Source organism: Mastacembelus armatus, chromosome 7 (assembly GCF_900324485.2).
Source record: "Mastacembelus armatus chromosome 7, fMasArm1.2, whole genome shotgun sequence".
NCBI classification, from domain to species: Eukaryota; Metazoa; Chordata; class Actinopteri; order Synbranchiformes; family Mastacembelidae; genus Mastacembelus; species Mastacembelus armatus.
Window position 1 is genome coordinate 742,333 of NC_046639.1, and position 14,752 is coordinate 757,084.

General features: G+C 42.7%; 1 protein-coding gene across 2 annotated transcripts; it reads right to left on the reverse strand.

The window, feature by feature from the left end:
* Window positions 1–1,328: 1,328 nt before the first annotated feature.
* lmbr1l (limb development membrane protein 1-like) lies at window positions 1,329–14,579 on the reverse strand. 2 transcript variants are annotated; one of them, XM_026331959.1, is made up of 17 exons: window positions 14,365–14,579; window positions 10,790–10,874; window positions 7,663–7,696; window positions 7,226–7,365; window positions 6,653–6,756; window positions 6,418–6,541; window positions 6,254–6,322; window positions 6,113–6,177; window positions 5,213–5,285; window positions 5,035–5,121; window positions 4,843–4,919; window positions 4,681–4,755; window positions 4,498–4,529; window positions 4,226–4,373; window positions 4,055–4,121; window positions 3,510–3,671; window positions 1,329–2,972 (listed from the first exon to the last, which is right to left on the reverse strand). In XM_026331959.1, the coding sequence occupies exons 1-17, from the start codon at window positions 14,437–14,439 to the stop codon at window positions 2,887–2,889; spliced, it is 1,503 nt and encodes a 500-aa protein (XP_026187744.1). In that variant the 5' UTR covers window positions 14,440–14,579; the 3' UTR covers window positions 1,329–2,886. The 2 variants fall into 2 exon arrangements, with proteins under 2 accessions (XP_026187744.1, XP_026187743.1); XM_026331958.1 differs by having other exon boundaries at window positions 4,226–4,316; window positions 4,513–4,586; window positions 4,678–4,755.
* Between the last annotated feature and the right edge of the window lie 173 nt (window positions 14,580–14,752).

Here is a 14,752-nt window from a genome sequence, read left to right on the forward strand (position 1 = left end):
GCAGGTCTCGCCTTTTCCTGTGAGTGGTTCTGTATTTGCAAGTGTACAAATGAGGGAATAACAGCCCCTAATGCATTTGGCATGAACTTCAAAACGACCAACTGTCAGGAAAGCTAATCTGTGTCTTCCCCCCCTTCATTCTTATGTTTTGACAATAAAGATAGCCTATCTCGTTGCATTACAAGCTGCCCGTCTCTCGCCAACGAGCCCAGCAGAGTGCGTTACCCAGCGGGACTGCTGGGACACTTTGATTGCACTGCTATCAGGCCTTAATATTTTGCTGCAGGGAGAGGTGCTATCCCAGGGTTTCTCCAACAACATCCAAGGTTAGAACCGATATGTCGGCTTGATTCATGGTGTTTGTGCAGCACGTCGTACCTTAAGGGAGAAAAACTGTTTTTATGTCCCTGTAGACCAAGTTGAAGTGGTTGTTCTCCAACAAGCAAGAAAAACCTAAAAAATGTTACCTTATATTTTACTAGAGAGTTGATATTAACTTGGTGTCTTTCATCAATGCCTAATTATAAACCTACATCTGCCTCCAAAGTCATTTCCCGAGGGAAACTGCTCATAATGACAAAGTTACAATTCTTCAATTTTTTAGAAATCTCATTAAACACATTGTTTTCCTTCAACACACACCAATAATACACCCGCGTCTCTCTCACACACACAGACACACACCCGATACGTGGCTTGTGTCACTTCCTCAGACGGTAACCAGTCTCCAGATGTGCAGGCACTGTTACGGCAACGTTTGAGTTCATTTCCTTGTAGCAAAGGAAACACAGCGCTAAACAAAACCTAAAGCAAATAAGCTTAATTAAAACATCCAACAAAAGAAAACACAAAATGCAAACAAAAATCAAGAGGGAGAAATTAATCAGAGCTGGGGTTTTCTTGAACTTGCTCAGAAAAATTAGATGAGGAAATGAACAATAGGCAAGGAAAGGGAACGAATAAAGGAGGTGGGTGGGAGGTGAAAGAGTGAATGTCGCTTCTCCTGATTTGCAAGGTTTTTAATCTGGCAGTTGCATCAGAGTGGGGAAAGCGTGGGCTACGTCTGTAGTGGCGTCGTGGCTGGACGCCGCTGACAGACAGGACAAAATATGGCTTTCTTCTGCTGCTGATTAAAGAAGTGCAACAAAAAGGGTGGAGGGATGTGGAGGACAGAAGAGCTACACACACACACACACACACACACACACACACACACACACACACACGGTTCCCTACAACGTAGTTATGGTTCATAAAACGTAACAAAGATTTAGAAGCATCAAAGAAACCAAAGTCACCTTGACATGTATCAAAAAGTACACAAAGAATAATAAAAAAGACATTTTTATTACGTTTTGGTCATAAAACAACGATGGAAACTTCAGTTTTAAGAGAATTGCATTTTCACAAAGCATTTCAACAGTAAACACATTTTTTTATCTTTGAGAACAACTCTAAAGATTCATCTGAGCTGTATCACATTCAACATTTTTAACAAGTGGTAAAAATCTCAAGGGAACAAACCCAAACACGTGAAGTGTCGATCCCCAAACTCCCATGAACATTGATGCAAACTGTACGTTATAAACTCTGTTCCCAAAAATGAGAAGAATATTCTCAGAAAAAGTTAAAGGGGTAAACGTCAGACGGCTTCACGTAATAACTAACTAGACTCTCACAACAGATGTTGGGTTTGAGAAGCACTGCCCCCTGTTGGTGAAGCTGATATCTAATAACCTGCTGATACAGCAGGCAAAGTGACATTTCACCAACACATTGAGGAGGATAAGTTGGAGATGATAAACATGAGGATTCATGTTATTAAATAATAATAATAAAAAAACCTGGTATCAAAAGGATTGCCTGGATTGATAGTCACATTCACTTTTTGAAAATCACCCAATGTCCAACAGAAGAATGAGATGAAAAAAACAAAAAATTCGTTACACAGAAATTAAGTCAAACAGAAAATTTTGAAACCTTTTTGGTAAAGTAGAAAATGTGCTTTTACTTATAAAATATTGCACTTTCCCCACAAAAAGTCTTAATAATTCACAGTGTGATTGGTCTAAGGCAAACATTCCTGCTAACAAGTGTCATGTGGCGTTCAAAGGTCCTTGATCAGACCAAGTAAAGCTTTGTCTTTAGTGTGTTTTTAATAAATGATAGACCAGCTCTCAGATTCAAAGCTTACTGGCATCTACAAGAAGTAAAAACCCTGCTCAATAATAAATCACAGCAGAAAATGTGCTGGCACTGATACGACTACCCCTCTCACATATCCCCTGCATGGACAGATAGACAAGGGATTCTGTTGCATTTGCTTCCTCTGTTTTACTAACATAACACTGGCGGAGACTGGACCACCAAACAAATGGACTTAAAATACTGGTACAACCTAAGAACGGAAAGGAAGAAGAAAGCACTCAATTGACCTGAAGCAGGAAGAGGAAATGTTGTCACAGCTACAATGTCAGATTTCAGAATAACTCTGGCAACTCTGACACAGTAATGACTGTCCAATGGATCCTCTTCATGGTTTGTGGGGGGGATTTCTGTTCTTGTCCCCTGCAGGACTCTGAAATGTCTGTCATCCCTTTTCCTCTTCAGTCTTAACCATGACTCAGCTAAACTCTTGAACCAGTATATGTCCTTGCAGTCACAGTTGGGCCCTGATACATTGGCCATCGATCACAGCATCAAGCAGAGCTCCAGGTGGAAACACTGCAACACCGTAAACTTACCTTCTCCAGTCTTTTTCCCCCCTTAGGACAATCTGACCCATGTGCCAGTTGGCAAAGGGACTGATGTGCAAAGGCCTTTAATCCAAAGGGTGCACACCTCAAGGCGCTGAATTTCTAAAGGTTAGGAAAGGTAGAGTTGAAGTCACTGGATTTTAGACAGTCCACTGGCCAGAAGGAGTCTGAAGGGGACGGTGGAGCGTGAAACAGTTAAGGGCAGTCGGTGGAGACCTGTAAAAACAGGGGGGCATAACATTAAGCTAAAACACACGATGGAGCACAAAACTTGCAAAGCTTAAAAAAAGAGACTTGGGTAAAGCTAAAGCCTGTTAATCACAGAACAAAAGTAGCTGTGAGGCAACGGGAAAGTGCAGGAGAGCTGCCATGATGCAGAGATGCTATCTATACTGTGAGGAAGGGGATTGCGTGTATGTGTGTGTTTGGCGTGTCTACACTCCGAGTACTTGTTTGTATTGGGTGGAGGGTTAGAGGGAGTGTGTGCTGTGAGGGGTCCAGGGCAGTGTGCTTGAAGTTCCCAAGGGGACTCGACTCTCTTCTTGTCCCTTTACACTTTCCTGAAAGAATTGTATTCTTTCTATCTGAGGAAGAGACCAGCCCATGGGGAAATAGGGCCAAAGGTAGGAAAACTTATGACACAGCTATCAAAGTCCAAGGAGTTTCAGCACACACAATCTCACAGACCAAAAAACATGCATACAAAGCACTTTCATCTGGCTAAACAACATTCAAAATGAAAAGTAGACTGACCAAAGGCACGGATGAGCTCTCTCTGAACTGCCCAGGTGACCGTCTTGATCAGAGAGGCAGAGGTGAGGCCAGCAAACAGCATGTTGTACAGGAAAACAATGTAGAAGTTCTCGAGCCAGTTATACCGACCAAAGTCTCCCAGTAGGTCAAAGCGGGTGATCCCTAACACAGCGGGCGCAGAAGTACAAGTCCTACATGTGAATAAATTGTTCAAACCAGAACGCCCTCTTGTGGCCATTATTAAAACTTCTAATTCCAGACTAAACAGTAATTATACACACGTTCTAACATAAAACATACTAAAAGTATGTTGCTACACAAAAACTCCGATTGAAAAACTAAACGTTTAATATGTTTCTATGTTTTCCAAATCTTCTTTGAGCCAACTCAAATCTATCCACAACTTATTTTAATGTTTTGCATCTGTAGGTACCTTATTTCTTTCTCTTGTGCACTGTAAGACAGTAATATATCAACACTTCCTTAAAAAACATAAAACTCTCTGCAGTGGAATTTGGATAAATAAATAAAATCTATGTTCTTACCAAGTGTGCGTGAAAACACCGGCAGTGCTGAGCTCAGGATAAGCAGTGAAACACAGTTTGCAATTATCTGAAACAAACAGATCTGGGTTAGTAGATGGACCATCCAGAGCACAACACTGGTTTCTGATTCCATCTCACTGTGGGATCAAACACACAGAAGCCGTCACATACCTCTGTGAGGTTGGTATCTTGGGCACGGGGAAGGAGACCAGTGAAGGGAGGAGAACTGTAGAAACCCACCACTGACGACACCATTAGGTAGCTGAAGTTCATTATAAGGACAAAGACTAACACGCTACAACACAAAGGTAGGAAATAACTTGCACATTATAAGTTAAACAGAAAAGTCAACACTGCACACAGTGGTCAAACAGAAAGGACCATGTATGAAGTGGCTGAGTCAGAGAAAAATGACGTCTGTGTGTTTACACTAACAGATGAACAGAGTTAAAGGATACAGGATAAGGACTACTTGAACTGCAGCGCCCAGAGAGCCAAACATGGAGAAGGAGGCCATCCCCAGGTGAGGGTCCTAAAAACACACAAAAACAATAAAGCTAAGTGTGCACGGAAGACTAGCTGCTGCATATCAAGCATGAAATGTTCACAAGCTCCTTCCTCACCTCCATCCCTCTGGGCAGAGCCGTCTCATCCAGGAGCAGCTCCAACACATTGAAACAAACCATAAGTACACACATCACCTGCAGAAACAAACAGCAATTAAAAAACAAAAAAACCTCCATTATTAATAAATGACAGGTAAAGCAGAATGATGAGTAAGTATGTACAGTCAGTCCAAGGAGCACCAGCATGGCCAGGGGATAGGCCAGGTTCCTCTGCCACGGGGACGCCTTCCTGCGCATCTCTGCAAGGACAAGAAGAAAATCAAAAAAGAGAAAAGCAACAAAAGGTGATTTTAAAGCAACAAATGACTTTACAATGTTGGAAAAACAGAGAACAGCCTGTTGAGTCAGTCCTACCCAGGGCGATGCGCTTGCTCTGCACGGTTTGGTACTCTTTATTCATGGCCTCCACGTTCAGCTTGACCCAGCAGGACGTGTTGCCACCTTCAATCAGACAACACATGACAGACAAGAAGTCAGTCCGCTTTAAAAGGGATCACCAGAGAATAACAGTGAGGCGATGGTGCCGCCTTACACTTCAGTTTCCTGGAAAGTGAGTCTTCCTCAAATGTGGTGCAGCTCAGTGTATCTTCCACATCTTCCAACAGCTGGAGAGGGAGGGATAAAATGAGTTCACATCCACAACACACATCAACGTGATAGCTATGCACTGCACTTTGGTCTGGACTGATGCACCTTGATAAATATTAGATAAAACACATTAGGATGTGTTCTACTGATTGTGCTGAGCCTCTTCACAGCTACCGGATGGTTTGCAACAAAATAAAACACAGTCACATCTTGCTCAGGAACAATTGCAGAACTTTGGTCATTAATTTCATAACCAGGTCTGGATTTTAAACACTTTGCTATGACAAAGTGACTAATGACGCCAACATCCTTAGCTGTGCTTCCTGTTTAGTGCTAATTAGAACATGTTAACATATTTAACATGCTGAACTTAACCTGTGGCCCATAATTCTACACAGTATGGTGCACTAATGGTCATAGTATACTATTTTATCACTTAGATCTGTTACCACTTTAGATTAACACCAATTTGACAAACAATATATGTGAAATCAGGAACTGATGCTTTTGGAAACTACAATCAACCTTCGCAACAAAACGTGTTTCCTAAGTTTCAGGACTTCGTGTTCCCGAGTGTTTTTTAGGGCTGTTTCACCGCTGCCCACAACCTATTTGAATATGTTCCAGCAGTGAGCAACTTGTTCCTTTCCTTGCACTGGGAGAGAAGACTGTCAATGACACACTTAAATATCAACTATATTAATACTCATGTATGTTGTCTTTGCTCACTTTTCTAGTGTGAAGCTAATACATGTCTAAAAACCTGCTTAGAATCAGAACGTGTCGTGTGTAAACATGGCTGAAGGCTTCTAGTCTTGTTCTAGACACTGGGCCTGTGACTCACCCGTGGTTTCACCAGTAGGCTGCCGGTTACGCTGAACATCCGGGACAACCCAAAGGGAGTACACACTGAGGGAGGAAACACAGATGCTGATATACAAGTATACTATACTATAGTCTTTAGTTGAGTAACTGAGAAACTTACACAGAAGCAGCAACACTCCAAACAAAGAGATGCCTGAGTACAGGTAGGGAAGGTAATACTCCCACAGATCTGAAATTCAAAAGGTGGAGAGTAAAAGAAACTATATTATGAAGTACAAAAACCAGTTGTCAGTGAACGACCTTCAGGTATGATGTGTGACTCACCATAGAGGCTCTTCCTGGCTATGTTGTCGTGCAGGAGGGCTGAAGCCACCCACACAATGCCCAGCACCAGCAGGGCCAACAGCAGCAGCAGCACAACTGCTTCATACACTCGTGCCATTACCCCCTGCAGGCAAAAATCACATAAACACACATGCTATCGATTTATAGTTACATCGTCATTAAATGGTTTTAGGGACTCGAGGTGGCACTTTTAAGTAAATGCCAAACCTTATACCTTTTTGGACCCTGCAAATCCCTCAGACTCTGTGAAGAAGTAGGCAAAGGGCATGAGGAAGACCAGGGACAAATTGGAGAACAGAAAAACCAGGTTCCACAAGCCTGACAGGAGACAAGAAGAGATTGTGCAAACATTTAGTTTTCAGAGCAAATATTTATTGGGGATAAAACAGCAGTGAAGCTTTTCTGCAGTACCACTGAAAACCACTATAGCCATGTGAAGAACGACAGAATATGAGTTAACTACTAACCAGAACATATCTATTACAGAACAACACTGCATTTGTGATTTACTATACACCTGACTGGTCAATTAAAAACAACAACACTGCCAGTAATAGGAGCTAGAGCGCTCGACTGAGGTCGACAGCAGCAGTGTTGAGTCACGCACACAGTACGGTCACAGCCGCTCCATATTAATTATCTGTTTGGACACAGTCCTGTGCAGTATTGATTCTGTTAATAAATCTGAATCTATTTTGATCAGTAATGACCTCTGTTGTTCGAAAAGAGTCTTCGATTATCAACTGTGGCTTTGGTGGTGTTGGACGACAAGAAAAAACATATGTACCATGGATAAGAGACCCATTGAGCCACTGCATGTAGTAGCTATGGGGGAAGGTGAGCAGCACCTCATTGGACAGAATGGAGATGGGGAGAAGGAGCACAGCACACACGGCGACAGACAGCGTGAACGTACACAGCCACAGCCTGGGGGAAGGAAAAAAAAACAGGTGGTCAGTGTGTCATGTGTTTGCATTTAGCATCAACTCCTCCCTAAGGTAAAGGCTGGGGTGGCCTGGCATCAGGTAGTACAGTGCCAGCGTGTAGGGACAAAGGGCAGAGTGACACAGAAGTGCCCTGATCCTTAAACACACAGGTGCACACGAGGCAATAGATACGGCAAACTGGCCTCATGTCGCTACATGTCACACACGCTGAGATATCTGCTCAATCATTCACACAGATTTGGTGTGGCTCCGTTAATCTTTACAAGTTTTCACTTACGCAATTTTGTTGACGGTGGCATCTTCAGCATCATCTGAAAAGAGCAGATTGATAAGTAGGATTACATCTATAACAAGACTGATTCCAGCTCGTCAACGGAAACTACTTGTTTTTAGATCCATGTTTAAACATATTTAAACACAGGAGTATATCCTGGATTTCAATAACATAAGAAGCTCCAAGGATAAAAAAGACAAACTCTCATTGGACAGAATCTGGAATGAGCAGGGGAAGAGCCACATTATGTAGCAGGAACTAGATTACAAATACCAAATATATATATATATATATATATATATATATATATATACAGTGGGTACAGAAAGTATTCAGACCCCTTTAAATTTTTCACTCCTTGTGTCATTGCAGCCATTTGCCAAAATCAAAAAAGTTCATTTTATTTCTCATTAATGTACACTCAGCACCCCATCTTGACAGAAAAAAACAGAAATGTAGAAATTTTTGCAAATGTATTAAAAAAGAAAAACTGAAATATCACATGGTCATAAGTATTCAGACCCTGTGCTCAGTATTGAGTAGAAGCACCCTTTTGAGCTAGTACAGCCATGAGTCTTCTTGGGAATGATGCAACAAGTGTCTCACACCTGGATTTGGGGATCCTCTGCCATTCTTCCTTGCAGATCCTCTCCAGTTCTGTCAGGTTGGATGATGAACGTTGGTGGACAGCCATTTTCAGGTCTCTCCAGAGATGCTCAATTGGGTTTAGGTCAGGGCTCTGGCTGGGCCAGTCAAGAACGGTCACAGAGTTGTTCCGAAGCCACTCCTTTGTTATTTTAGCTGTGTGCTTAGGGTCATTGTCCTGTTGAAAGGTGAACCTTCGGCCCAGTCTGAGGTCCTGAGCACTCTGGAAGAGGTTTTCTTCCAGGATATCTCTGTACTTGGCCACATTCATCTTTCCTTCAATTGCAATCAGTCGTCCTGTCCCTGCAGCTGAAAAACACCCCCACAACATGATGCTCCCATCACCATGTTTCACTGTAGGGATTGTATTGGGCAGGTGATGAGCAGTGCCTGGTTTTCTCCACACATGTCGCTTAGAATTAACGCCAAAAAGTTCAATCTTGGTCTCATCAGACCAGAGAATCTTATTTCTCATAGTCTGGGAGTCCTTCATGTGTTTTTTGGCAAACTCTATGCGGGCTTTCATGTGTCTTGCACTGAGGAGAGGCTTCCGTCGGGCCACTCTGCCATAAAGCCCCGACTGGTGGAGGGCTGCAGTGATAGTTGACTTTGTGGAACTTTCTCCCATCTCCCTACTGCATCTCTGGAGCTCAGCCACAGTGATCTTTGGGTTCTTCTTTACCTCTCTCACCAAGGCTCTTCTCCCACGATTGCTCAGTTTGGCTGGACGGCCAGGTCTAGGAAGAGTTCTGGTCGTCCCAAACTTTTTCCATTTGAGGATTATGGAGGCCACTGTGCTCTTAGGAACCTTGAGTGCTGCAGAAATTCTTTTGTAACCTTGGCCAGATCTGTGCCTTGCCACAGTTCTGTCTCTGAGCTCCTTGGGCAGTTCCTTCGACCTCATGATTCTCATTTGCTCTGACATGCACTGTGAGCTGTAAGGTCTTATATAGACAGGTGTGTGCCTTTCCTAATCAAGTCCAATCAGTTTAATTAAACACAGCTGGACTCCAATGAAGGAGCAGAACCATCTCAAGGAGGATCAGAAGAAATGAACAGCATGTGAGTTAAATATGAGTGTCACTGCAAAGGGTCTGAATACTTATGACCATGTGATATTTCAGTTTTTCTTTTTTAATAAATTTGCAAAAATTTCTATATTTCTGTTTTTTTTCTGTCAAGATGGGGTGCTGAGTGTACATTAATGAGAAATAAAATGAACTTTTTTGATTTTGGCAAATGGCTGCAATGACACAAAGAGTGAAAAATTTAAAGGGGTCTGAATACTTTCCATACCCACTGTATATATATATAAGAATATTAAAAGGCACTTATCTGCAAATGTTGCTCAAAACATTTGAAAACATGTCTGCAGTTTGCTACAGACCTCTAACATTAGACTTGTGGCACTTAGCTGAGTAACAGACGCCACAATACAGGGATGTGGAAGAAAATCATGATATTATAATTTCTTGTTTAGTAACAAGGTTAAGCCTGAGCAGCAAAAACCAGTTACACGTTTACTTAAAAACAACTCTGTAGAATGGTGTTGCTCAACTGTCATTTAGCTGCGGGGCACAACTGTTCCACTGTTCTGGATGTTTATGACAGTGAGCTAACACAAGAGTTTTTAGAAAAAGAATAAAGAAAAAGAAGAACATGGCCATGTCCCAGGTTCCAACCCAGCCCAGAGGGTTGAAGACTTGGCTAGTTCTGACATCCTACATCTGCTTTCAATAGTGGCAAGTTATTGAGTTTGTTATGTAACTGTCAGCCCGTTCAAAGCACAGAACAATAAACTTCTTTTTATTGTTATAAGTCCAAGTGCACGAGGTATGTTGCATTTATCCTAAGTCACCTGTCGATGCTGTGTTGACCAGGTCATTCCCACAGGGGCCCTACGGTGAAACCAGTAAACATGCTGATTTAACAGAAGCTTCTTCCAGATGTTTTTGTCCAGAGGGTCTTAAGCTGCAGCTCAAAGGTACAACTCTGTTTGTTTTGCTGCACCCCCCCCCATCATGTCATTCAGTGGCTGCATGTTAGATCACATGACAACTGCTCAGACTATACACATATAAATGTGCAGCTGCATACCAGTCAAAATTGAGTTGTGCAATAACTAATTAAATGAATGAGCTTTGTGAAACAGGCAATAGTAAAGTTTGTTTGAGTGTTTTGAAGCTTTCTGGGGAATCTTCCAAGAAAGATAAAGACAGACCCTGTTGTCACCTGCAATTCATCTACAAGACCTAATTCACTCAAACCAGAATGGGGAGTTTCTAAACGAGGCCTGTGCTTGCTTGCAAAACAAAGTCTACATCCATTATAGCAAGAAATTCCAAAACGCCAGTGTCATCACTATGCTTGTCAACACTTTGTCACCTTCTCTCCTGGCAATTCTCCACAGGCCTTTGATGGGAACATTTCTCACAGAGCAGCCTTTATATGATTTATCTATTTACAGCAAGAAAAAGAGACTCACCTGTGACAAACTCTGCAGTCTTCTTGAAGTGGGTAAGTATGAGGTAGGACACCATGTAAAGGCATGTAAACAGGAGGACACAGATCTGCAGAAGACAGAACATTTCTCATTTACACTTTGCTTACTTTGACAACTTAACTGAAAAGGCACCGGTGTTTCTCTTAGTCTTGTGAACAAACCATGACATTCTGTCCAACACATCTGATAAGCAACACATCTACTCAGGTTGGGTCATATCTCTGATTTTCTGATATCCTGTTCCTAAGAATGAGGGAGGATTTACAGCAACGATAACAAAAAGACGAGGAGATGATGTAAAGTCACAGAACGATTGGTTTGGTTTTGTTGTGGAAAAACAACAAGAAGTAAACAAAACAGGCTATGGAGGATTACAAATGCCAGCAGCTGGAAATATGACTGATTTTACACTGGCCAAGACAGACAGATGGAGTGTGCAGATTATCACTGCATCCCATCAAAGACAGCAGAATGGGTGACAATGAGAAACCAGAAGGATTAAGGGCAACAAAATAAAGGGTTAACACCAGCGACAGGCTGAAAAGACTGTCTGACTTTACATTAAATCACCAGCAAATTTAGGCTAAACCTACACTACACTTACACAACAATCTGTCGTCTGGCAAAGTTCAGTGTTTCACCCCAGAGACTGAGGGAAATCACTTGTGTGACCATTATGCAAAACATGAGAGTTGCTTTAATAAAACTAAATGACAAGAAACAAATCTGGGCTAAAATGTGACTATAGCCAACACACGTTTCACATCAGTACGTGTCAGAATTGAGCTTCAAAGTGCAGCAAAGCATGAGGAGATTTCAGCTGAAGCTAAATTGTGCACAAAGTCTGTGAAAAACAAAGATAATATGCACCAAAGTGACACACTGACGACGTGAGACTGCAAATGTTGATCTAAACATTTCTGCACGACAGCTCACAGGAAGTCTTGTGTTAACAGCAGCATGTACGTTGTCTCTGCGGTAACAGTGACAACAAACAGAAAGAGGACGCCAACGAGACGTAATGATGATGATGATGATAATGCTGTGAGGAACGAGACAAGAATTTCATTCTTTAAGCATCAGGTGTCAATGAAAGTTCATATTCAATCAAATGCACAGTGTAGATTCTACACTCATAGCACTTTTTAATGGTTCAGCAGGACACATGAACATATGGCAGACTAGCAGGTGGGGTTAGGATACAGGTATGCCATCCCACAACACCCCCTAAACCTCCAACCGCCCACCCCAGGGTCATTGGTACCACAGTAGCTGCTTCTTGCAAACAACAACACAAGGTGCATAACAACTAATCAGCTTAATCTGCAAAAGTGTTCATTAACGCAGCCTAATGTGGCAGGCAGCTCGCTGTGGTTAATCCAGCACCAGGAACAGCGGAAACTATGTCCACTGAGTGAGAAACAAGTGGGGAATGACAGAATAACACCCTTTTAGTCCTGGTCTGTGGGGACGTGCTGACTGGCAGCGTGAGAGCTGGCAGCAGAAAGCAGGCCACTGGGAAAAGATTTCAGGAGAACTCTGCACCCAGAGGGGCCGCTTTGTGCTGAACATAAAGTCCCAGGGCTCAGCATTCACTCACTAACCTCAACATCTCTGTGCTGGTTCAAGCAAAAAAGAAATAATAATGAAGATAAAATGTTTTCACATCATGCCCAACCTCACAGTTCCTGTAAAACTGAAAAAGCAATAGGAGATAGGTGGTGGCACATCAGCTGGACTCCTGCAGAGCAGCTTATCTCTGGGCCTCCTCTGGCCTAGCTCAGTGTTCAGATAAAGCAGGGCCATCCTAATCCAAAGGAAAGTGAGCACCAACAGTAATAAAAAAGTGACAATGCACTTTGATTTTTTTTTTTATTTCAATAAAAATTAAATGAAAGCAGGACAAGATGCACCCCTACAAAATCTACTGTCCCTCTGCCTTTTCCCACAGACATGACAGTGATTTTAAAGAAACACTTTTGTCCTGGACAATTAAATGTCACAACCTGTCCAAACAATGGTTCTCAAGTTACTTTCCACAGCGTGCCTTCGTACGTAAATGTGTGTTGATCCTGGGCGGGTCATTTCCCTTCACTAAGATCTTATTGTGATTTTTAATTCTGCCAAACATTGATCCTTCTTGATCTCTTTAACCTCTGGGTGTGGGCTGTGGGTGTGTTCCCCTGGTTCTGCCATTTACACCATCTCACGCAGACAAATTCTTTAACCTGCACCAGTCGCACTGACCAGATGCTCCCGTCTACAGATCTAGTTCACTTAGTCTCTATGATATGATGCATATGGGACAAATAGGTTTATATCAACCCTCTACCTCCATTGAGATTTGCTGTGATGTGTTTTATATCTAAAAAACAACTGTAACGTGGAAAAACACATACACAGGTGATGCCTGTGTATGTGTTTTTCAGTTACACAGGTAACCGAATGCTTCGCATATATAAAATACTCAGAAGATGATCAATGAGCAGCTCGGCCAAAAGCCAGTGGCAAACAGATGTAGGAAGAGCTGAGGACCCTAAAGAGGCAGCTGAGAAGAGACCATGAGACCAGAGACCAGAGACCAGAGTCTGGCTCAAGAATCGGGTGTCAACTAACAGCATTAGGTCTGAAAGTGAGAGGGACGGTGACAAAACTCGAGCACTTCAAGTGGAGCCTACAGGAAGGTAAATTGTCTTCTAATGAAAATACTATTTAAAACATGCAAAAACAACCTTTCTCCAGGTGGGCCCACGGATCAGTCACAGGCCAGGTAAATGTGGAAATGTCCTGATCTACCACTAGAAAACAGAAAAGGCAAAAGACAAACCCTGGTGTCCTGGAGCCAGTTCAGCTTAAGATCATTTTAACAATTAAAGCAACAGCAACATTTGGACTCGTCATAGCAGGAAAACCACATGTGGTACTAATAACACTAACAATGTGGGTCTTTGTTAGTCCCATGAAGAGTCCAGAACCACCACACATTTTCTGCACATTTGCCTTATTGGATCCAATTTATTAGGCAGCATTTTTTAGGTCCACGCTCAGGAAACGAACCTCACATCCGTCTGTGCTGTTTTTAGGGGTAAAGATCACGAATCGATACTTGTGACAAGTCTGAAGTTCAACAGGGCCCGTTGTTTGCTGCACAGAGTCCGCACCAAAGACTAAAAACCTCAAACGGGTCCAGACCACAGGGCATGTGAGAGGAGACCCCGGATGCTGCAGGATGTTCCTGTTAACGACCAGCTGCATCCGTGCACACATCGTCCGTCTGCACGTTTTAAGTCCGTCATGGACATTTGACTATAAACTAAAGGTCCAGTTAAACTTCATGCTAACTACTCCCGATTACAACTTAACTAGTTAACGCTATATCCGGGCGACAACGACCCGCAAACAGTGCGAGACCAAGCCCTTAGTTATGATCATTATTATTGATAAGACCATTATTCTTGTTACTATCATTATCACTGTGGTTGTTGTGATTATTGTGAGGCTGTGTATTGTTGGAAACCCTGATATGCACATTAACCGACGTTAGCCCGAATACTCACTATTGTCTCCCGGACGCGGTTGTGGAAAAGTTGCTCTCTAACCGACACGTCGTCCGTTTCCATTCTCTGAAACATCCCAGTTTCCTCTCAGGTTTAAAAGGGCTGCGGGGAAAAGGCTAAAAAGTTAAAAGAGGACGCATCTTGTGGGAAAAGCCGTGGACGTGCGGCCGTTAGCTCGGCTACCTGGCGCTACTGCTAACGCTACGCTCGGCTCTAGTTAGGGCAGGCGGGGGGCGGAGTCAGTGGGCGGGGTTATGGTGAGATGGGGAGGGGCTTGTTATCCACATGCAGCTGTCAATCATCGTTAGAGTCACTTGTTCAGCGTCATCAGGTTCAGGTTATTGGAGTCCAAAGGTGTGTTGCACAGTAGGCATACCTGAGAGAGCCA